Below are 22,801 nucleotides of genomic sequence, written 5' to 3' on the forward strand. Positions count from 1 at the left end.
CCTCTTCTCTGGTGGCTCAGTGGTAAAGAATCTGCCTACAGTGCAGGAGCTGCAGGAGATGGGGGTCGATCCCTGGGTGGAGAAGATACCCTGGAGGAGGACATGGCAACCCACTCCAGTATTCTTGCCTGGAGAATCCCATGGACAGAGGAGCCTGGCGGGCTAGAGTCTCAAAGGGTCCGACACAACTGAGCATCATACTCACTCTCACCTCCATTTTATAGAAAGGGAAAACTATGACCCCGTAGCTTGCACAAAACTGCCTGGTTTGATCTTGGCTGTGGGTCCTGGGATGTAAGGAAACTATTTTTGAGTGTTGGAACCTTCCCCCTCTGAGTGTCCGCCCACCTCCCACCCATTTTGACCTGAGAAAATCAAAGGTCAGAGAGAAGATCAAAGCAAGCACCTTCCTGATGCTGGATGGGGGCTGCCAGATCATCCGATCCGCAGCTGGAGGAGAGCCTCAGGTCTGGCGTCTGAGGCGGCTGTGGACGCTCTGGGGGCATCAAAGCATGTCTGGAACTCTTCTGAACACAAGCCTGTCTGTCCTTCCTTTTGTCCTACCCAAGGGCTCAGCATTTATCTCTCCTTCCTGGCATCCCTTCCCCTAGGCATGGCCTTCTCTGATCTTCCCAGAAAATCTGACCCCATCCCCCTTATTAGGGGGGCCTACATGCCCCCCGCTGTTATCCACCCAGGCAGCTGAGGCCTGATTTGGGATAAACCACCTTCACTTCCATTCCAACCCCCACAGGGTGTTGTTTTTTTTTTTTTTGGATGTGCTAGGCCTTCGTTGCTGGATGGGAACTTTCTCTAGTTGCTGTGCATGGCCTTCTCATTGCAGTGGCTTATCTTGAGCTTTCTCATTGCAGTGGCTCCTGGGCTCTAGAGCATATGGGCTCAGTAGTTGTGGCACATCGGCTTACTTACCCCAAAACATGTGGGATCTTCCCAGACCAGGGATCAAACCCATGTCCCCTACGTTAGCAGGCTGATTCTTAGCTACTGGACCACTAGGGAAGTCCTCCCATAGACTTTTTATCTGATCCTCCCCACCTTTTCAAAACTACTGTGGCTCAGTGACCTGAGGGTAATGTCCCAACTCCTCTGACATTCTGTCACCCTTCCTGGTCTGATTCTTCCAGTCCCAGCACTGATCATGGGGGGTTTGGAGGGTGCGGCTCTGTCCTCACTTAGAACTAGGGGCTTCAGAATCTTTGGGGCTCCAGCATTGCTCAGGCTGAGACCAGATCCAGTGAGTGAACGAGTTCAGTTCAGTCGCTCAGTCGCGTCCGACTCTTTGCGACCCCATGAATCGCAGCACGCCAGGCCTCCCTGTCCATCACCAACTCCTGGAGTCTACCCAAACCCATGTCCATCGAGTCAGTGATGCCATCCAACCATCTCATCCTCTGTCGTCCCCTTCTCCTGCTGCCCCCCATCCTACCCAGCATTAGGGTCCTTTCCAATGAGTCAACTCGTGGCATGAGGTGGCCAAAGTATTGGAGTTTCAGCTTCAACATCAGTCCTTCCAATGAACACCCAGGATTGATCTCCTTTAGGATGGATTGATTGGATCTCCTTGCAGTCCAAGGGACTCTCAAGAGTCTTCTCCAACACCACAGTTCAAAAGCATCAATTCTGCGGCGCTCAGCTTTCTTCACCGTCCGACTCTCACATCCATACATGACCACTGGAAAAACCACAGCCTTGACTAGATGGACTTTTGTTGGCAAAGTAATGTTTCTGCTTTTAAATATGCTATCTAGGTTGGCCATAACCTTCCTTCCAAGGAGTAAGCGTCTTTTAATTTCATTGCTGCAATCACCATCTGCAGTGATTTTGGAGCCCCCAAAAATAAAGTCTGACACTGTTTCCACTGTTTCCCCATCTATTTCCCATGAAGTGATGGGACCAGATGCCATGATCTTAGTTTTCTGAACATTGAGCTTTAAGCCAACTTTTTCACTCTCCTCTTTCACTTTCATCAAGAGGCTCTTTAGTTCTTCTTCACTTTCTGCCATAAGTGTGGTGTCATCTGCATATCTGAGGTTATTGATATTTCTTCCAGCAATCTTGATTCCAGCTTGTGTTTCTTCTAGCCCAGCGTTTCTCATGATGTACTCTGCATATAAGTTAAATAAGCAGGGTGACAATATACAGCCTTGAAGTACTCCTTTTCCTATTTGGAACCAGTCTGTTGTTCCATGCCCAGTTCTAACTGTTGCTTCCTGACCTGCATACAGGTTTTTCAAGAGACAGGTCAGATGGTCTGGTATTCCCATCTCTTGAACAATTTTCCACAGTTTATTGTGATCCACACAGTCAAAGGCTTTGGCATAGTTAATAAAGCAGAAGTAGATGTTTTTCTGGAACTCTCTTGCTTTTTCGATGATCCAGCAAATATTGGCAATTTGATCTCTGGTTCCTCTGCCTTTTCTAAAACCAGCTTGAACATCTGGAAGTTCACGGTTCACGTATTGCTGAAGCCTGGCTTGGAGAATTTTGAGCATTACTTTACTAGCATGTGAGATGAGTGCAATTGTGCGGTAGTTTGAGCATTCTTTGGCATTGCCTTTCTTTGGGATTGGAACGAAAGATGACCTTTTCCAGTCCTGTGGCCACTGCTGAGTTTTCCAAATTTGCTGGCATATCGAATGCAGCATTTTCACAGCATCATCTTTCAGGATTTGAAATAGCTCAACTGGAATTCCATCACCTCCACTAGCTTTGTTCGTAGTGATGCTTTCTAAGGCCCACTGGACTTCACATTCCAGGATGTCTGGGTCTAGGTGAGTGATCACACCATCGTGATTATCTGGGTCGTGAAGATCTTTTTTGTACAGTTCTTCTGTGTATTCTTGCCACCTCTTCTTAATATCTTCTGCTTCTGTTAGGTCCATACTATTTCTGTCCTTTTTCGAGCCCATCTTTGCATGAAATGTTCCCTTGGTATCTAATTTTCTTGAAGAGATCTCTAGTCTTTCCCATTCTGTTGTTTTCCTCTATTTCTTTGCATTGATCGCTGAGGAAGGCTTTCTTACCTCTCCTTGTTATTCTTTGGAACTCTGCATTCAGATGGGAATATCTTTCCTTTTCTCCTTTGCTTTTACTTCTCTTCTCTTCCGAGCTATTTGTAAGGCCTCCTCCTGAGTTCATTCAGTAATTAATGAGTTCGTGAATGAATGAATGACGATGCTCGATGCTCGGGGGTAGCTCCCTGGCTCCCCCAGCATCAGATCAGTCTTGTTCCTGCCATCCCCACAGAGTCAACTTCCTTGGTGGCTCAGACTGAAAAGAATCTGCCTGCAATGCAGGAAACGGGGTTTGATCCCTGAGTGGGGAAGATCTCTTGGAGAAGGGCATGGCAACCCACTCCAGTATTCTTGCCTGGAGAATCCCATGGACAGAGGAGCCTGGTGGGCTACAGTCCATGCGGTCACAAAGAGTCGGACGTGACTCAGCAACTAACACTTCCAGAGTCAGGGCCAAGAAGTACTAGCTGGCTTCAATAGACTGAAAACCCAGAGATGAGAGATGTGTTGGTACTTCCACCAAACAGCCCCTCCTCCCCCTGCTAGATCTGCCCCCAGGGGCTGCCAGGTTGATGCCTTGGGTTCCTGATCCAAACAGGAGGCTGATAAAAGAGGGAAAACTCAGCCATCTTTTACCCACCAGGTGAGACCTCTCCTGAAAGTGAATAATTAACTCAAAGATATTGGAAGTCACAGGGAATTCAGTTGGAATCTTGAATCCACCTCTTGTCAGCTGCTTGCCCTCTGGCAAGGAATTTCTGTCTGAGCCTCAGTTTTCTCATCTGTAAAACGGGTGTGAAGTGTTGAGGTAAGAAAAGAGAGGAGGAATGCAAATAAAAAGCTTAGGCTAAAAGGGTTGTATTTTATTTTATTTATTTGTTTGGCAGTGCTACACGGCATGTGGGATATTCCCGCAACCAGGGATTGAACCCACGCCCCCTGCATGGGGCTTCTCAGGTGGCTCAGTGGTAAAGAATCTGCCTGCCAATGCAGGAGACTCAGGAAACTTGGGTTCGATTCCTGGGTTGGGAAGATCCCCTGGAGGAGGAAATGGCAACCCACTCAAATATTCTTGCCTGAAAAATCCCATGGACAGAGGAGCCTGGTGGGCTACAGTCCACAGGGTCACAAAGAGTGGAACATGACTGACTTCCACACCCCAGCAGTGGAAGTATGGAGTCTTAACCATCGGACCACCAGAGAAGTCCACTAGTAGTGTTAAAGTCGTCTTCTGGGGACTTCCCTGGTGGTCCAGTGGTTAAGACTTCCCGCTTCTATGCAGGAGGCTTGAGTTCAATCCCTGTTGGAGAACCAAGATCGTACATGCCTCAGAGGGTGGCTGAAAGTTGAAGAAAAAAAAACCCGAAATCGAAAGGAAACAACCTTGGCTGGGAGGAAATGTGGTCTCTGATCTCTCCTTATCTGTTTATCAGAGATCTGGGTCTACCCCTATCTCCTCTCTTTTTCTATCAGGCTATCTCTCTTGAAGCCACTATTTCCTATTCACACCCATTTCAGCTCCTCTCCATGAAAAAATGTGTGTGGAAGTAGGTGGTCCGCATCAGTGTCAAGGTCTGGGCTGGGTACCCCTTTGGTTGCTTGAGCCTCAAGTTTACCTTTTGCTTTTTCTTCTTTTTCCAGCATGGGGGAAAAAGTTCCCTGACAAGGGGTCAAATCCACAGCCTGTGTAGTGGAAGCTCAGGGTCTTAACCACTGGACCACCAGGTAAGTCCCCTGAGAGTTAAGTTTATAAATGGGTTCCCCTCTGTTTCCCAATTTCTGTCTGCATTTTTCTGCATTTCTGATTCTTTGCCTATATGTCCACTACTCGATTGTTTGACAGATATTTCTTGAGTTCCTACTATGTGCCAGACATCACTGAGGGCAACCCAGTGACTAAGAGTGTATTCATGGTCCACAGGGATCATGGTCCAGTGGGGAAGACAAAGGGTTACAAATGGGGCAGGGGAGAACAGGATACTGTGGAACCCAGAGTAATAACTGAGTGGGGACGAAAGGGTGCTGAAAAGGCTTTCTGGCTAAGAACATTAAGCGCTAACGCTTATGTCCTTTTTTAAAAATTTTATTTTATCTTATTTATTTGGCTGCTCCAGGTCTTAGTTGTGGCGTGCAGCATCTAATTCTATGATCAGGGATAAACCCAGGCCCCCAGCATTGGGAGGGCGGAGTCTTAGCCACTGGACCACTAGGGAAGTCCCATGATGCTTACATCCTTTTAAACATACATTATACATTATACCCATTCTCGGAGAAGGCAATAGCACCCCACTCCAGTACTCTTGCCTGGAAAACCCCATGGACAGAGGAGCCTGGTAGGCTACAGCCCATGGGGTCGCTAAGAGTCGGACACGACTGAACGACTTCACTTTCACTTTTCACTTTCATGCATTGGAGAAGGAAATGGCAACCCACTCCAGTGTTCTTGCCTGGAGAATCCCAGGGACGGTGGAGCCTGGTGGGCTGCCGTCTATGGGGTCACACAGAGTCGGACACGACTGAAGCGACTTAGCAGCAGCAGCAGCAGCAGCAGCAGCATACCCATTCTACAGCTGGGGAGTCTCAAGAAGAGTTGGGACTCGTCCCAGCAGGAGGAGCTCGGAGTCGGTGGGGCTGGACCTGGACCCCGGCCTCTGGTTCCGGAGTGCAGGTTTTAAGCCACTGCTGGTGGAGGCCCGGAGGCCGGGAGGAACTGCACCCAACGCTTGGAGGAACTTGAAGTTGTGTGCGCGTTGACCCAATCTTGGCGAGGGGTGCGGGGGTGGGGGTAGGGGGGAAGGCGTTTGAAGGAGGGTGGAGAGGGGTCCAGAGCGCTGGCCTCAGAGTCGCCTGCACCTGACTCATGATGAGCCCCAAGGCGGTGTCTCGCCTGTGAAATTGGAGACTTGCTCCGCCTCCTGCTCTGCTGGGAGGAGAAAATCCACGTGGGCGCTTGGCACAGTCAGCGCTCATAAATGCCAGCTGGTGTTAATATTTTGATCATCCCCATTATCGTTAATAACTAATTAATTAGAACTAATGTGTCCTCTCTGCGTTGGACTGGGTCTCTCCAGGCCAGGAAATCACCGGGCCCCAGGCGAGGTCGGACTCAGACCGCTCTTCCACCCACCCGCGTCCCCAGCCCACCCCGTCCTCCTTGGCCCACAAGAGGCCTCGTAAATTTGCGGGCAGACTGAAACGGCGTGGGTCTTAAGGCGCGAGTCTGATTAGAGGCGCCCTTGGCGTCGCCCCCCATCTGCCTGGGAGGGGGTCGGCAAACCGAGGATAGGAACGTTGGGCGCTAGGACCCCGCAGCCTCGGCGGGGCTGAACCCGCTGGCGCCCGGCGTCGAGAACCCATTTGCCCCCGGGCCACGCCCCGTCTTCGTGATGATTGGCTTGCCTTCTCCGGCGTGCGGCTCCGATTGGCGAGAGTGGACGCCACTCCCGAGATTCCCCGCCCCGCCCGATGTTGTCCCGGGTCCACCAGCACCGCCACGGCAAAAGCGCTCGGCGGGTTGGGGCGGGGGAGAGAGGCGCAGCGCGGAGAACTGGACGCGGACAGCCCGGCTCGGGGGTCCAGTCTGCCAGCGCCGGACGGACGGGCCGAGCCCGGAGCGGCGCCATGGGCCCGGGGCCCCCGGCGGCCGGAGCGGGAGCGCCCCCGCGACCGCTGTCCCTGGTCGCGCGGCTGAGCTACGCTGTGGGCCACTTCCTGAATGACCTGTGCGCCTCCATGTGGTTCACCTACCTGCTGCTCTACCTCCACTCGGTGCGCGCCTACAGCTCGCGCGGCGCCGGCCTGCTGCTGCTGCTCGGCCAGGTGGCCGACGGGCTGTGCACGCCCCTGGTGGGCTTCGAGGCTGACCGCGCCGCAGGCCGCTGCGCCCGCTTCGGCCCGCGCAAGGCCTGGCACCTGGTCGGTAAGCCCCAGTCCGGCCTCCCTCATCCGACCGCCGGCCCCTGTGTCCCACTGCTCAGTCCTCTATCTGCCCAGCCCATGAGCCTTCCCATCGGTCCCCTTAACTGCTCTGTACCCTTTCTCTGTCTGTCTGTCTGTCTGATGGCTGCTGGGTGACCCGTGGAGCCTCCTCCATGTGACTCTGGGTGTGACCCTCTAGTGTCACTTTTCTTCATCTCTCTGACGCTCAGGGGCACCCTGAACCCTCTCTGGGTTGGATCTTCCTGCCAGTGCCTCCCCGTCAGTCTGTCTGGTCTGGCCTGACTTCTCTCCGTCTATATGAGAGTGACCACCGATGACAGCCCTGAGTTAGGTTGCCTAGAACCCCGTGTCGCTTTCTGTCCCCTCAGTGCACTTTGTCCATCTGTCTTCTGCCCCATCTCGGGCAACCTGGCAATTGGTGACTTTAGGGAGCTGCCCTGGGAACTGGGTTGTGGGCCGGGTGAGCCAGAAAGGTCAGGGTTCTGTGCTTGTCCAGCTGATGGGATGGGGTTCTGCAGAGAAGGTTGTGGGGTTACCCTCTGTTCCTTCTGGGGGAGTTGCCTAGACTAGAGGGCTGTCTGCGAGGGGAGGAGGTAGGTGTCACAGGGGCGGGAGTACCCTCCCCAGTGCACACCCCTGATAAGGCCCAGCTTCTGGAGTCCCTCCTCTGCTCGCCTGGACCCTGGGCACTGAGATTAGCTGCGGGCCACTTTGTCTACTGTTCTCTCCCTGGCAGAAGTACTAGCTGCATCCTGGCACTTGGGGCATGCCAGGCATTTCAGGAAGCAAAGCCAGGAATCCTGCCACTTATGAGAATTCAGGGTGGCAGCTTTTCAAGAGCCAGGAGGGCCAGCTAGTATCTCTCTGCCCCTGGGAACAGTGACTGAAGAGACAGTGATTTGCCTGGGGCCCTTGTGAGTGACATTTTTGCAAGGTTCAGCAGACCTCCAGGTTGCTTGCGGGTGGCCAGCATTGCTGTGTCTGCAGTGGCTCGGGGCTGGATTTCAGGTTTCTTAGACACTGAGCACGCTCAGGCTGTTAGACAAGCAGCCAGGGAGGGGAGCAGGTAGAGGCAGGTGACTCAAACCGCAGACAGAGGTGTCCCTCCTCGGGCTCACACTGGGATCGCTTACAGAGATGAACCCACAATCTCGAATGCAATTTTGTTCATAATAGTTGAGTAGACTTGTTGACACACACACCAAAAAGCTCGTTCCTGGGGCAAAGAGGTGTGAGGACTCTTTTTGTTTTCTGGGATGGACAGATGACACCCCTCTAAGGAGATGGAGCCCACAGTGGGTAGGTGGCCCTGGCAGTGGATGCTGCCTGTGCAAATGCCCTGAGATGGGACCTAGTAGCACCCCCGACTTCCTCTTTTGTAATCAGAGAGCTGAGCTTCAGTGAGGGTCTCACCTGACCCCAGACCAAAATCTAAGTCCCCTTGCAGAGGGGGAGCTTAGGGATGTGGAAGTACCATTGTTAATAAACCGAAGGCTTTGTGTTTAGGCAAAACAGGTGTGGGGCATGGGTGCCCCAACCAGATATCAAGGCATCTACCTGCACCCTTCCCCTGCCTTGGGGTTAGCACATAGGAAGATCCAGGAAGATCTGTGGGGAGAGGAAGCCAGGGTGGCCCTTGTGAGGCCTGACAAGGTGACTTGAATGAAGGTCACCTTGGCCACAGTGCCCACTTCCACTCTGTTTTGCCCCTGAATCTGTGGGTAGTGGGGACGGACTCGATGTTCACCTTAATGAGCATCTGGGCTCCCCTTCTAGTCCACAGAGGACCCAGAGAGCAAGACATGGATACTCCTGTGGGGTCCAGGCTGGGGCCGGTGGGTAGACTGGACTTCATAAGGAAGAAGCAGAGCGCTGGAGGGGGCATTAGCTTTGGGATTTTGATGGATGAATAGGAGTGGGTGCTTATGGGGCGGCATTCCAAGTAGTTGAAACAGTATTTGCAAAAGTGTGAAATCTCATGGCTTTGAAGTTGCTGAGACAGGAAGTGGCTCAGAGTAGTAGGGGCTCCCAGTTGCACACATTAACTCTTAATCCTCACACCCATCTTGTGGGGTATTTTCATTAGCTCCCTTTTCTGGAGGCAAAGGCCTAGAAATGTAAAGTCACTTGCCCAAAGTCCTGCAACCAGGCAGCCTGGGGCGCTGACAATGGTTAACTACCTGAGCAGTGGCAGGGTAGAGTCCAGCCAGGGCAGCACATTCTTCTGACCAGAGTCTACAGTTCCTGTCTGGCCCTGAGTGGCCACCAGACCTCCAGGCATCTGCCTGGGGTGCCCCTCCCAGGCACCAGTTCCAGAGAAATAGCAAGGGTGGTTTTGGTTTCAGTTCCCAATCCCTGGACTGCTGCGGGGGCGGGGCCAGGGTCTGGGGGATGAGGTCACCTCCAGAGCAGAGCCAGGGCAGGAAAGAGGAAGAACGGAAGTCTGACTCTAGGCCCTCCGGGGATGGGAGGAGAAGGGTGGAGGGCCGGATTCTTAGTTCCATAGCTCACTCTGTGGGCCTCAGTTTCCTCATCAGGAAATGGGGTTAATAATAACATGCACTGCTTTGGGCTGTAAACAGAGGCCACTGTTATTGTTCACTCATTGAAAAGCTCTTGGTGTGCCAGGCTCTGTAATGGGTGCCAGGGACACAGAAGTGACTTGGAGAGACCTGTTACCCACCCTCAGACAGACAAACAGACAGAGAATTCCTGTGAGTGCTAAGGGACGTGAAGAAGAGAAAGCAGGGTTCAGACAGTGTCAGGGTGGGGAGGGGACTGCTGGCAATGGAGCTGGTGGCGGGGGGGGGGGGGCTTTTTGGAGGAGATGACATTTTAGTTGAGTCCCAAGGGATGGAGAGGAGTGGGTCTTGCTCAGATGTCGTGGGAGGAAGCATTCCAGGCAGAGGGCACAGATGATGCAAAGGCCCTGGGGCAGGAGGAACAGCTAGAGGCCCCAGTACCTGGAGCAGAGTGAGCTGAGGGGAGGAAGGGGAGGAGGGGAGGGCAGGGCCCTTGAGGCCTCGAGAGGGACCTGTGGTTATTCTGAGGAATTAGGGTATTTTCCAGGAAGAGGCCCCCTCATGGGCTGATGGGGACACTAGGGTTCAGGGAGGGCAGGGTCCAACCGGCCCCACCCAGCATCACCTGGTAGGAACTGGGAGGAAAAGTCCTCCTTGGTGGGGAGGCAGGAAGGGGAAGTGGTGGGCACTTCCCCAGGGGACCCCGCAGCGCTCTTTCAACCAGCTGCATGGCCTCAAGCTCTGCTTCAGTTTCCCGAGCTGTCGCCTAGGGGCCGAGCTTGAGGAGTCCTGAGCTGGCATGGGGCCCCCCATTCCTGCCCCTCATCACCTGACCCTGCCCCCTCGTGGGCACGGCATACGACCTGCTCAGTGTGTCCCCCTGCCACGCACAAGGGGCAGGTAGCCTGGATGGGGAGGCTCAGCTCCTCCGTCCTGTTTGGCTGTGTGTCCTCAGGGGGCCCCCTAGATCTCTCTGCCTTAGTTTCCCTATCAGGCACAGAGCCCTGGGCCTCTGACCCTCACTCACTGTGTAACCTTGTCTGTGTCTGGGTTTTGGCCCCACCCAGTCACCTGGGGAGCCCGGGGCCGGCTTGGGAAGGCCCTGCTATGTGCCCTCCCCGCTCTGCTCGTCCACAGGCACCATCTGCGTCCTGCTGTCCTTCCCCTTCATCTTCAGCCCCTGCCTGGGCTGCGGGGCCACCACGCCTGAGTGGGCTGCCCTCCTCTACTATGGGCCCTTCATTGTGATCTTCCAGTTCGGCTGGGCTGCCACACAAATCGCCCACCTCAGTCTCATCCCAGAGCTCGTCACCAACGACCACGAGAAGGTGGAGCTCACAGCTCTGAGGTACCACCTTTGGGGCAGGGCAGGGTGGGGCAGGGGGCCCAGGGCAACCTACCACATCTGAGCTCTGCTTGGCTGTGTGGCTCTGGGTCTCAGCCCCAGAATGGACATCTGTCAATCAGTGTATCATTCAGCTGTTGCTGTGTAACAAATAGCACCACATCAGCAGCTTCAGACAGCACATATGTACTACCACACAGTTCTGGCAGGTGAGGAGTCTGGCTTAGCTTAGCTGGGTTCTCAGCTTCAGGCTTGAGGCTGCAGTTGAGGTGTCGGCTGAGGTTTTAGGTCCCTCTGCCCTGCTTACGTTGCCATTGTTTGCTTTGTTTGCTTCCTTTTAGAAGTCCTGGGGTTTGCTGCTTCTTTGTGGCTAGTATGAGAGTCTCTGATCTCAGGGACGGTGTGAGCCTTCTTTCTGAGGGTCACTTGATTAGGTCAGGCCCACCCAGGATGTGCTCATTTGCTCAGTCGTGTCCAACTCTTTGTGATCCCATGAACTGTAGCCCGCCAGACACCTCTGTCCATGGGATTTTCCAGGCAAGAATACTGGAGTGGGTTCCCATTTCCTTCTCCAGGAGGCCCACCAAGGATAGTCTCTTAATTACATCTGCAAAATCCCTTGATCTTTGCCATAGGATGTTATCTTAACATGGTCTGACATCCCATTGTATTCATAGGTTCCATTCCCCAAGGGGAGGGGGGTAGACAGAGAGGAAGCAGGGCAGGGGGATCTCTGGGCATCTTAACATCCTGCCTGTCACATGTGGGTACAGCTGGCCCCCAGCTCATCCACTGACTTGCTTAAAGGTGGCGAGTCTAGGTGCGGTGGTAGCAGGAGCCCTTTAGAACACTTGCCATGTGTGAGCGCTGCAAACCATCTTTCACTGTCATGACAAGCCCGAGAGGTTGATTGACATGTGCCCAGGGAGAGGATTTGAGCGAGCCGGGCCTGTGTAGGGGGAGCAGGGATCAGGAGGTGACTGTTGGGCAGGAGGGATGTTGGTCCTGCAGGTGGCCGTTCAGGCATGAACGCTGGTCATGAGGCCCTGCCTGTCCATGGCCCAGTTCCCCATTAGGGCTGGGAGATGCAGGCACTAACGGCATCGGAGGATTGCCCAATGACCGGGGCCCCCAAAGGCCACAGCTGAGGGGGGTGAGCTGGGCTCATAGAAAGCTCTGGGTGCTTTCTGCCCACAAGAGCTTTACCAAGCCTGCCTCGTGACTCTAGGGTTGTTCTTGTTTTCACTTTCAGAAAGGGAAACAGAGTCCCAGTGAGACCCAGAGGCTCCTTATCTGGCGAGGCCCTGGGGGACAGGGCTCAGGGGCTGCAAGCAGGTGCAGGCCCGGGTGACTGCCCAGCTGAAGCCCAGGGTTTCTGAGTATCTCAGCTTCTCAGGTCTCTGGGTTGCAGCCCTGACTCAGTCCCGCTTTGTGGAAATCTCTGCACTCCGGGCCTTGGGCAGCCAGGACCTCGTGGTGGAGTCTTGGTTCAGAGCAGGAAGTCCAATAATGTGGAGGCTGGGGAAACTGAGACCAGCAGAGGCTTTCCGGGGACTACCCAATGTGTTGGTGGCTGACATCGTGTGGCCAGGATTTCCCCAGGCATGGCCAGCTTCTCTGACCGGGTGGCTGCCTGGGAAGGAAGCGGTTGTGTGGCTTCTGGGTGGCCTCTCTGAGGCCTGACTGTCCCGCAGGTACGCCTTCACCGTGGTGGCCAACATCACCGTCTATGGAGCTGCCTGGCTTCTGCTTCACCTGCAGGGCTCTCCCCACACTGGCCCCGCCGAGGATGTCAGCGACCAACTGGGGGTCCAGGATGTGCCGGTGTTCCGAGTGAGCTGGGGGGGCTGGGAGGGGTGCCCCCAAGGTCCTGAACTCAGGGTTCGGGCCAAGTGTCACTGCTGACCCCTCTCCTACCCGGTCCCTAGAATCTCTCCCTGCTGGTGGTGGGTGTCGGAGCTGTCTTCTCACTGCTGTTCCACCTGGGCACCAGGGAGGGGCGCCGGCGGCAGGTGGAGGAGCCCGGTGAACACAGCCCACTGTTGGCTCCCTCTACTGCCCAGCCCTTGCTGCTCTGGAAACACTGGCTTCGGGAGCCGGCCTTTTATCAGGTATGACAGAGGGGGGGAGGGGGGTCAAACAAGGTTGGGGTTGATGCTCTTCCCCCACCAGGGCCCTCACTGTGCAGGGCTGCAGGCAAAGATGGCAGACACTAGACCAAAATATACCCCTTCCCCAGTCCATACCCAGGACAGACATTACTAATAGATCCCTGCCATCTTCTCCATCTGACCAACTAGGCGGTCACTACTAATGGTCAGGTGCCAGCTGCAGGGTGACTCACCCTGACTTGCCACCCTGCCCCCCGGCCCCATGCTCCCTCTGTGTGTTCCTAGGTTGGCCTGCTGTACATGAGCACGAGGCTCATTGTGAACCTGTCCCAGACGTACATAGCCATGTACCTCACCTACTCCCTCCACCTGCCCAAGGTGAGCCGGGCGGGCAGGCTGGGGCAGAGGTCCCTGAGCCTGCTGAGCCAGGCCTGATGTGCTTGCGCCCTCTCCACCCCACAGAGGTTCATCGCCACCATCCCGCTGGTGATGTACCTTAGCGGTTTCTGCTCCTCCTTCCTCATGAAGCCAGTGAACAAGTGCATTGGGAGGAATGTGAGTGGGCAGGCGGGGAGAGGGGGTGCCCCCAGAACCTGGGCGACTCTGGACAGGGCACCCACATCCTGTAGGAACCCTAGGATGGGAAACGAGTTGTAGAACCTGGGCTTTGAGCACCCTGTGACCACCCACAGCCCTCTAGAGGTCAGGAGTCGGGGTGGCGGGTATGACTGAGGAACCAAACACTTCACTTGATTTCCTTTATTTAACTCGTGTTGAGACAGGAGTAGCCACCAGTCTCTAGTGGCAGCCATGACAGACAGCTTGGCTGTAGAACATGCACTCCATGGATCACTTAGTATCAGCAGGCTCAGAACCTTGGAATTCTCCGAGGTCAGAGTTGGGGGCTCCTTAGGGATGACCCAACTCAGTCCTCTTGTTTGCTGGGGCTGGGGGCCGGATTGGAGACCAGAAAAGGCTGGTATCTGGTTCAGAGCTGCCCAATGAGGTGGGCCTGATGCCAGGCTGGGTGCTCTGCAGATGACCTACTTCGTGGGCCTCCTGGTGATCCTGGCCTTTGCAGCCTGGGTGGCGCTGGCAGAGGAGCTGGGCGTGGCTGTGTACGTGGCCGCTGTGTTGTTGGGCATGGGCTGTGCCACCATCCTGGTCACCTCGTTGGCCATGACGGCTGACCTCATCGGCCCTCACACGGTAGGGCTGCTGAGTGGGGCCAAGTTGAGGTTGGGGACTGGGGCCAGGGCCTGGGGTGCTGACCCCCTGGCCTGTGTCCCCCCAGCACAGTGGAGCCTTCGTGTACGGCGCCATGAGCTTCTCGGACAAGGTGGCCAATGGGCTGGCAGTTATGGCCATCCAGAGCTTGCACCCCTGCTCGTGAGTACCCCATCCAGCCGTTGTCATGTCTAATAAGGTGTGCCAAGCCTGTGCTGTATGCCAGGCGCTGCCTGCAGTCTATGGATTCCATAACCGCCAGAAGATCCCAACACAGTGGTGATGGCCTCAGAGCCAGGCAGACCAGGTTATTCCCCACTTTAAGCACCCATTTATTCAGAGTGGACAGTGTGTCCTGTGCTGGGCACTGACGACATAAAGATGGGTTGGGTGACGGGAGTGGACAGGGCAGTGGGGAAGCCTAGAATCCCTGTCACTCAGACCCTTAGGCCTTAGGGTTCCAGGCACATTAATATCCCATAAATAAATGTGTACGAGGGTGTGAAGGACACCACTTAGGGAGGCCTGACTAGGACAAGAGGTCAGGAAGGGCTTCCTTGAGGTGACATGGGATCCGAGATCTGGGGGATGTCAGGGATTTCTAGGTAAATGGAGAGGAAGAGCCTGTGCAAAGGCCCTGGGGCAGGACCAGGCCTGGTGTGTTGAAAGAACAGTGGCGAAGGCCTGGGTGTCTGGAAAGTGAGGCCAGGGCAAGGAGGGGATGGCCCAGGTTGTGCAGGGGCAGCAGCAGGGGAGGATGACTGCAGGGGTGGGGGGCTGGGGTGGGGGTGGCTCTGAGCCCTGTGGGCAGAGGAGGGGTGGGCTTGACTCAGTTGCTCACTGCGCCCTCTAGTGGCTCCTGGAAGGACAGATGGGGCAGTGAAGGTGGGAACACAGGGAAGGGACTAGGGTGTAGGGTGGTGGGGTGGTGCTGGGCTGGACTGGGTTGGGGCTCCCGCGGGAGGACAAATGGGTAGTCTGGGATAGACTTTAAAGGCAGAGCTGACCTTACTGGGTGAGGTATCAGATGCTGGAGGGGATAAGAGGGTAGAGGGTGACCCCTGGCCCTGGCCTGAGTGCCGGGAAAGCTTGGGCACCAGCTGAGAGGAGCAGGAGGTCCAGCCTGGGGCCAGAGGGTACCTGCTGATAGCTCTCATACCCTCTTGCCCCTCCCCAGCTTGGAGCTCTGCTGCAAAGCCTGTGTGGCTTTCTACCACTGGGTGATGGTGGTCGTGACAGGCGGTGTGGGCGTGGCCGCCACCCTGGCTCTGTGCAGTCTCCTGGTCTGGCCTATCCGCCTTCGGAGATGTGAGTTGTAGGCGCCCCCACCCCACAAAAGCTCCAACCAGTCCTGGGTGGTGGTAGGTCTGGGACAGCGGGGCCAGAACTGGCCAGCCCATCCCCCCAACCCCACTCCCACCCCTTCTCTTGCAGGGGACCCTGGAACCTAGCCCTGACCCCACCCTGTGGTCCCTTGCCCTTTTTAAGTTAACCTCGACTGTGAACATCTGATGCCCAGAAGTCTGGAGCAGCCCCTCTGCTCCCTCCCCTGAGTTGTCCTGTCTCTGCCTGGCTGTGGGTGGAGATCAGGATGGGTGAGGTCCCAGCAGCTTATCCCTGCTGGGGTAAGGGGAGGACACCGAGCTGGCGGGATCCTTGTGGTTTGGTGTACTCCAGTGCCAACTCTAACCCACCCCCCACCGTCTGAATGATGGGGGTGCTTTGTGTTACGTGGGGCCGGATATGAGGGTCCTGGGTCCAGGGGCTGCATGGAGCTCAGTCCTGGCCAGCCAAGGGTTTCCCCGGTGCCGCCAGGCCCTGGAGGCCAGAGCTGTCGCTGAGCCTGCCAGGAGCCCCAACCTCGAGGTTGGGGAGCCGGGCCCAAACGCTGGCCGTGGAGGCGGTGAGGCTCAGCCTGCCTGGCTGGGGTCTCCAAGTGCAATCTCCTGCGCCCAGGCCACTGTTGACCATTAATAAAGAGCTGCCTGGGGCCAGGACTGTGCCTTGGCGGTTTGCCTGGGGCGGGGCCGGAGTGGGCGTGTCTGCCTCTGCCTCGAGCTTGGTCACCAGGGTCTCCCTTTATCTGACTGCCCCCAGGCCCCGGCCCCAGAGGTGGATGGACGCCCAGGGCGGTTGGGAGTGGTGGCGCCTGCGCCCCTGCAGAGCCGCATCGGGCAGCAGCTTGGATCTTTATCAGTGACTGGGTGTGTAGATGGGCTGGGGCCGCTGGTTGGTGGCAGGACAGTAGGGTTCCAAGCCCCACTGCCGGTAGTTCTGGGCGGTGTAGCGCGGGCGCTGGGACGCTGACAGGTACCCCACGTAGTCAGACGCCCGCCATAGCGGTTCCACCCCGAAACGGTGCCTGTTGATGGCTGCGGGGCGGGGCCAGGACCCGGGTCAAGGTTGGCCCCGACCGCGGGCGGTCCCGCCCCGAGCCCCGCCCCCTGGCCCCGGCCTCACCGAATTCTTGGCCCCTGATGGGCCTGTCCTTCCACAGCACGCTCCCCCACCGACTGCTGGGGTCTGTGCACTGCGCGGGGATGATGGGGTCGTACCAGGCCGTCTCCCGCAGACGCTGGGTGTAGGCTGCGGGGTGGGGGTTGGGGTCAGCTCCGCACCTCCGCCCCACCTGTTTTCCAGGCCTGGGGACGGTGGGGGAACGTAGGGACTGGAGGGGACGGGCGCTCACCCGAAGGCAGGCTGCGCTCCCGGTGGCCATAGCACCCGTGCCAGCGGGCATAAGCCTCACGGTACGGGCTGTCCGGAGCCCGCGGGAGCGTGTACCAGGCTTCCCGGGAGTCCGAGTTGGTCAGGCCTGTGTACCACAGCTGGCCAGCCGCGTCGCGTCCCATGGGCGTGTACTTGCAGCGCGTGGCCTGCTTGATGGCCGGAGTCCAGCGGGGCCCCTCCTGGGACAGGTAGTCATCGCTGTGGGTGGGGGACGGGAGGAGAGAGACTGAGCTTGCAGCCCCCCTTGCCCTCCCTGGGCCTCTCTGTCCTCTTTGCTGGCATCTGGGTGCAGAGGCAGAGGCCCGGCCAGAGGTGCAGGAGGCTGCCCTCTGGTAGCCGCTCCTTTCTGCCCCATCCTCCCCGACCCCAGGAGCCTCTTAAATGCTTCTTCACCTTTTTTGCTTTCCTTGCCTCTACTAAGTCCCTTGTCCAACCTCACAGACCTGCAGGCCCTTTCCTCCAGGAAGCCACCCTGGCCTGGAAGTGTTATTGAGAGGAAGTAGTCTCAGCTATAGCTGAGTGAGTGGCCCAGGTTTCACTGTCACTGGTCTGGCCTGGGAGCCATGGGCTAGAGATCCAGGGAAAGCTTGTGGACAGGCCCAGGCTCCCAGGAAGTGCCCTCACCATTCCTCCAAGTCCCCAGGGGCACCTAGGCCGCTAAGACTGGCTCACATTTAAAGAAGCACCTATGCCTCCTGTTCCAGGGGCCTCTGGTACAAGAGCCTCTCCCAGGCTGAGCACCTCAGGAGGGCTTCCCGGAGGAGGAGGTAGCAGTGATGTGAGGCGAGCAGCTCGTGCAAAGGTCCTGGGGCAGCGGGGTAAGATGTAAGAACTGAAACTGGCAGAGCCAAGAGAAGTGGAAATATGCTGATGGTGACACTAAAACCTCAAGGAAGCGTCATTAAAACTAAAGCTCCCCTTCCAGACATCTGGCAGCACCACTGCCTGAGGGACAGAGGTGGGCGCATGCAGTGACCTGGCAATCTAGCTCCAGGGACATGGGTGCCCCAGGGAATGAGGCTGTGACCCCAAGATGGTGCCAGCAGGGCTGCTGACTAAACCGCCTATGTGCCTGCTTGGGGTTCTCACCCCACAGGGCAAACCAGAAAGAGGAGAGGGTGGCCTGCTGTGTTTGGGGCACAGGTCTTGGGAAGTGGCCATGGGCTGGGTTTGCTGCTTGCAGGGAGGGGGGTCGGAGAAGGCAATGGCAACCCACTCCAGTGTTCTTGCTTGGAGAATCTCAGGGACGGCGGAGCCTGGTGGGCTGCCGTCTATGGGGTCGCACAGAGTCGGACACGACTGAAGCAACTCAGCAGCAGCAGCAGCAGGGAGGGGAGTTGCAGGACCCTCTGGCAGGCCCCACCCTTTTGAGCTACAGATGAACTGAAACCACAAAGTGCACGTGGTTTGTGGAAAGGAATTTAAACAGTCTAAAACAACACACAAAGAAAAGTGTCAATTATGACCTCAAAAAATAAAAACACTGCATTACAGCTGAAAGAAAAATGTTTTTCTCCTAATAAATGAAGCCTTCTCGGTCTAGAATCGAGACCTACTGGCATTTAAATAAACGTGTTGTGCTTAGTTGCTCAGTCGCGTTGGACTTTGCGACCCCGTGGACTGTAGCTTGCCAGGCTCTTCTGTCCATGGGGATTCTCCAGGCAAGAATATTGGAGTGGGTTGCCATGTCCTCCTCCAGGGGATCTTCCTAACCCAGCGATGGAACCCAGGTCTCTTGCATTGCAAGTGGATTCTTTACCACTTCAGTCACCAGGGAAGCCCAGCATTTAAATAAATAAAGCACTGAAAAAAGTTCATCTCCCATTCCAGCTGCCAGCCCTGACCCCCTCCCTGTTGTTCCCCCAACCCTCACTGCTGTCCTGTACTCTCATTGCTGTCCATTCCCTCGCAGCAGCAGTGTCTGAGCATGCACCTGTGTCCCATGCACACCTGTGGGACCCTGCATCAATTGAGGTGGCACAGCTTTTCTTAATTTTCTTGGAAATGCCGCACCCAGGGTGCTCATTCACCTTTTTTTGTAAAGCTGCATAGTATTCCATTATAGTTTGTTAATGATTAATGGATCCTCTAATGGATTGAAGGTGTCCCCAAGTTCCTGTCCACCTGGAATCTCAGAATGTGACCTTATTTGGAGATATGGTCTTAGCAGATATAACTCCAGAGGGGGTGGGGCTTCCCTAGGGGCTCACTGGTCAAGAATCCACCTGTGCCAGTGTAGGAGACACGTGTGGGACCCCTGGTCCAGAAAGATCCTACATGCCGTGAGGCAACTAAAGCCCGTGTGCCTACTGAGCCTGTCCCTTCAAGCCCAGGAGTCACAACTACTGAAGCCGGAACACTCTAGAGCCCGTGCTCCACAATAAAAGAATCCGCTGTAATGAGAAGCCCGTGCAGCAACAAAGACCCAGCACAGCCCAAAAAAGGGTCACGCTGGGTCAGGGAGGCCCTAACATGACCCTGAGGCAGGGCATCTGGATGGTCGGGGGAGAAGGTCATGTGATGAGGAGGCAGTGTGGGGTGATGCCTTTACAAGCCAAGGGACGCCACAGACCGCCTGCACCCCCAGAGCCCAGAGGGTCGGGACAGGCGCCCCCTCGTGGCCTCAAGAGGCCCTAACCCTGCAGACAGACAGCTTGGTCTTGGACTTCTGGCCCCCCTGAGAGGGGAGAGGGTGTATTCTACGTCCCTTGTGGAGACTGGTCCAGCAGCGTGGGGTTCACAGGACCCTCTGCTCTGCTGGCTGTGTGTGCTGTGCAGGCATGAATCACCTTGTGACCTGCACCAATTCCTGCCAGGTCCCAAGCCAGGCACGGGTGGGAGGGGATGAGTGCAGGGAGCAGCCAGGTTAGGGAAGGGGGAGCCTTTATGGAGGACTGCGGCTGGTGGGAAGCAAACCCGGGGGGCGGCACAGGGCAACACATGCTCACCTGTAGAGAGGCGGAGGGAAATCCACTTCCAGGGTCCCCCGGGGGACATAGGGCCGGGCAGCCTGCCGCCTCAGGGTCTGCATGTCTGCCTCTGCATGCCTGGGGGCTCCTGCCTCCAAGTCCTGTGGGGCCATTGTTGACAGCGACAAAGGCCACACCAGTGTCCTGGCAACAGCTGGGCCTACTGGCCCCCATCCAAGCCACTGCCTCCCTCCCTCAGTAGAGGGGCCTGTGGTGGAGCTCCTGGGTGGGGCCGGCCTGGGGCTCGGTCCACCCACCTCTTCTCTGTCCCCCAACACCCCCACAGGGGCATCTTGGAACAGAACCAACTTTCTGAATTTCCCTTCCACAATTTCAGCTCCACCTTCTCCCTGCATCCAGTCCTTTACCCAGTTTGAGAGTCTGCACACGTGTGTTCACAACAGCACAAGCCACCACAGCCAGAGCGGAAGCAACCCAAATGCCCACCATCCGCAGAACAGAAGCCCCAAGCAGGGTCCCTCCATGCTGGGGAACGTTTCTCAGCACAGAATGGAGTGATGCACTGACACGACCCTGAGAACACGACGCTCAGTGAGAGAAGCAGACACAGAAGGGCACACGGTGTGATTCCACTGATGGGAAACATCCAGAACAGGCAGATCCACAGACACAGAGAGTGGGTTTCTGGTTGTCAGGGGCTGGGGAGGGGGAAGGGGGTGGTGACTGCTGATGGGGATGGGGCTTCTTTTCAGGGATGGAGAATTCTGCAACTGAACAGTGATGATGGTAGCACAACATAGTATGCATACTAAAAACATACTGAATTGTACACCTGAATGTTATGCACGTTTCACTACACGCAAAAAAATTAACAAATCCAGAACATGGCTGTCTTTCACCATCTCCAGTGGCTTGTGGCCACAGTCCTACCAGCACCTGCCAGGGCACAGCCTTCTCCCTGGTCCCTTCCCACCTGTGTCCAGGTCTCCACACAGCAACCTGGTCCTGTTCCACCTCCCTGGGGGTAAAAGCCCAAATCCTCTCCTCCCCCTGCCTGACCTCCCCCATTCCCTCCCTTCCTTCCCCTCCCCTCTCCCCCCGCCTTGCTCATTCTGCTCCACACACACAGGCCTCCCTCCTCTGTTCCTCCAACATGGTCCTGCCTCAGGGCCTTTGCACAACTATGCCCATGGCTTGGAGCACCACCTCAGCCTGGCTGTGTCTCTGCCCCACACTGGACCCTCGCTCCCACCTCAGCCCTGGACTCAGAGCTGCCTCTTCCCAAGGCCGCCCCCCCCCCGACCTCACGCTGTGCCAGCCACATGCACGTAACACTCTACTGTCCACTCACCTGCACAACAGAAGCTGCTTAAGGGCAGGTCTGGACTCTGGCCTCCCTCGTCCCCGCTGCCCAGGACAGGGATCTTCACAGGATGTACCACCAGTCGTGGGCATCTGCTCACTGCAGGGGCCTCATCTCATTTCTTCTCAGGACCCTCTGGGTTCCCCACCTGGGGGGCCCATCCAGTGTTGCAGCCCCTCCAGCCTGGCTGCTTTCCTCCCTGTCTCATGTCAATAACACCCTTCCTCTTTGTCAGTCAGGAGCAATGGAAACAAGTCCTGCCCCCCCCCAAGCCCAGGGGACTGAGCCAGCCCTTGCTGTGTACTCACATTACCACCCCTGGGTCCAGCCTCTCACTCCCACAGAACCTGCCACAAGCTGGGCTGCAAGGACTGGCACAGATTAGGGATCCAGGCATTCAGGGACGCTGGCACTCCCTGTTGACCACCTGCAAGTGGCCTCCTCAGCCTGTCGCTGCCTGCTTATGACATTCAAGCTGCTCTGGGGTTACGGTGAGTGCAGACCATCAGTGCCAAACACATCGACAGACTGACAGCCCCACTGGGCGTGATCACGTGGTTGGCTCTCCCACCAGCTGCCCACTCCCATGCCCAACCCCACCACTGCATCGGAAGACAACACATGCTTCATCATTTCTGCACTGTCTGTGCGGGGCCCACAAGCAGAGCCAGGGTGGGTGCGGTAGACACAGGACTGTTTTCTTATTAAAAAAAAAAAAGACTCAAACAAAAATAAGACCTGGACCAATGGGCATACACGTCTATATACACTGTCCCTCTGCCCCCTGCAAGCAGCTGGGGGCAGGCCCACCCTTCCCCAAGTTCAGCCACCTGCCCACCCTCTGAATGCTAGGGCTTTAAGAGCTGTGACCCCTGTCTTTCCCAGGGATGGGGGCGGGTCACTGCTCCCTCCCAGCAAGCCTTAACATTTGGGGATCGATTTACAGGAACACAAAAACAAATCCAAAGGAAAGTCACAAATACGTATGTACACATGCACACACTGGCTGCTGAGGGGCACAGGTACTCAGAACCAAGAGCTGGGCTCCTGCAGGGCCCACCCCACTCGGTCCACGCTCATCCATGTCCTCCCACCTCAGAAGGGGAGAGGGAGGCAGCTGCTCAGGCCCCTGGCCACACGCCTCCCTCCTCCGTCTCCTCCAGGTGCAGCGGAAACAGGGTGGAGGATGGCAGGGAGGTGGGCCCAGAGCCAGGGGAAGCTCAGGAAGCTTCTGGGGGACCCTGGGGTGCCCCCTGCCCTGGCTGAAGGCGCAGACACTAGGGTAGCCTGGAAGGAAGGGCTGAGGAGGGCCAGGCACCCACAGGACCTGAACCTGGGGGTCGATTCTGCCTTCAGGCTACCCTGACTGGCCACCTTGCAAGCGCCAAGAATCACAGTTGCCTGTGACCCCATGAGCAACAAGGAGGGCTCAGCTGGGGTGAACACGTGACAGCAGACAGATCCCCCTAGAGTTCTCCTCAGATAACAAGTCCACCTTGAGATGACCTCTGGCATGTAGCCTGCCTGGGCCCTGCTCCCAATGTTGTGCACTCAGAGTCAGCGGGGGGCGGCCAGGGCAGGGAGAGCAGAGGCGGCTGC

At 56.5% G+C, this 22,801-nt stretch overlaps 2 protein-coding genes across 10 annotated transcripts; one reads left to right on the forward strand and one right to left on the reverse strand.

Annotated features, from left to right (window-relative positions):
• Window positions 1-6,499: 6,499 nt before the first annotated feature.
• MFSD12 (major facilitator superfamily domain containing 12) lies at window positions 6,500-21,934 on the forward strand. 9 transcript variants are annotated; one of them, XM_081499809.1, is made up of 11 exons: window positions 6,500-6,954; window positions 10,634-10,844; window positions 12,536-12,674; window positions 12,770-12,952; window positions 13,238-13,330; window positions 13,415-13,507; window positions 13,991-14,161; window positions 14,247-14,341; window positions 15,357-15,487; window positions 16,277-16,383; window positions 17,614-18,480. In XM_081499809.1, the coding sequence occupies exons 1-11, from the start codon at window positions 6,501-6,503 to the stop codon at window positions 17,644-17,646; spliced, it is 1,710 nt and encodes a 569-aa protein (XP_081355935.1). In that variant the 5' UTR covers window position 6,500; the 3' UTR covers window positions 17,647-18,480. The 9 variants fall into 9 exon arrangements, with proteins under 9 accessions (XP_081355935.1, XP_081355932.1, XP_081355936.1 ...); XM_081499806.1 differs by lacking the exons at window positions 16,277-16,383; window positions 17,614-18,480 and adding an exon at window positions 20,216-21,934; XM_081499810.1 differs by lacking the exon at window positions 16,277-16,383.
• TEKTIP1 (tektin bundle interacting protein 1) lies at window positions 16,352-19,950 on the reverse strand. Its single transcript, XM_081499821.1, has 4 exons — window positions 19,858-19,950; window positions 16,869-17,107; window positions 16,640-16,765; window positions 16,352-16,551 (listed from the first exon to the last, which is right to left on the reverse strand). The coding sequence occupies exons 1-4, from the start codon at window positions 19,938-19,940 to the stop codon at window positions 16,373-16,375; spliced, it is 627 nt and encodes a 208-aa protein (XP_081355947.1). The 5' UTR covers window positions 19,941-19,950; the 3' UTR covers window positions 16,352-16,372.
• Window positions 21,935-22,801: the final 867 nt, after the last annotated feature.

This window comes from Giraffa tippelskirchi, chromosome 6 (genome assembly GCF_054371585.1).
Source record: "Giraffa tippelskirchi isolate mGirTip1 chromosome 6, T2T-mGirTip1v1.2.pri, whole genome shotgun sequence".
In the NCBI taxonomy this organism is placed as follows: domain Eukaryota; kingdom Metazoa; phylum Chordata; class Mammalia; order Artiodactyla; family Giraffidae; genus Giraffa; species Giraffa tippelskirchi.

Coding starts and splice junctions, on each gene's coding strand:
- MFSD12 (XM_081499806.1), top strand. CDS start 6,501: ATGTTGTCCCGGGTCCACCAGCACCGCCACGGCAAAAGCGCTCGGCGG. Junction 14,162..14,246: donor ACCTCATCGGCCCTCACACG/GTAGGGCTGCTG, acceptor GTGTCCCCCCAG/CACAGTGGAGCCTTCGTGTA. Junction 14,342..15,356: donor CAGAGCTTGCACCCCTGCTC/GTGAGTACCCCA, acceptor GCCCCTCCCCAG/CTTGGAGCTCTGCTGCAAAG.
- TEKTIP1 (XM_081499821.1), bottom strand. CDS start 19,940: ATGCAGACCCTGAGGCGGCAGGCTGCCCGGCCCTATGTCCCCCGGGGG. Junction 17,108..19,857: donor TTCCCTCCGCCTCTCTACAG/GTGAGCATGTGT, acceptor CCCCACCCACAG/CGATGACTACCTGTCCCAGG. Junction 16,766..16,868: donor GGAGCGCAGCCTGCCTTCGG/GTGAGCGCCCGT, acceptor CCCACCCCGCAG/CCTACACCCAGCGTCTGCGG.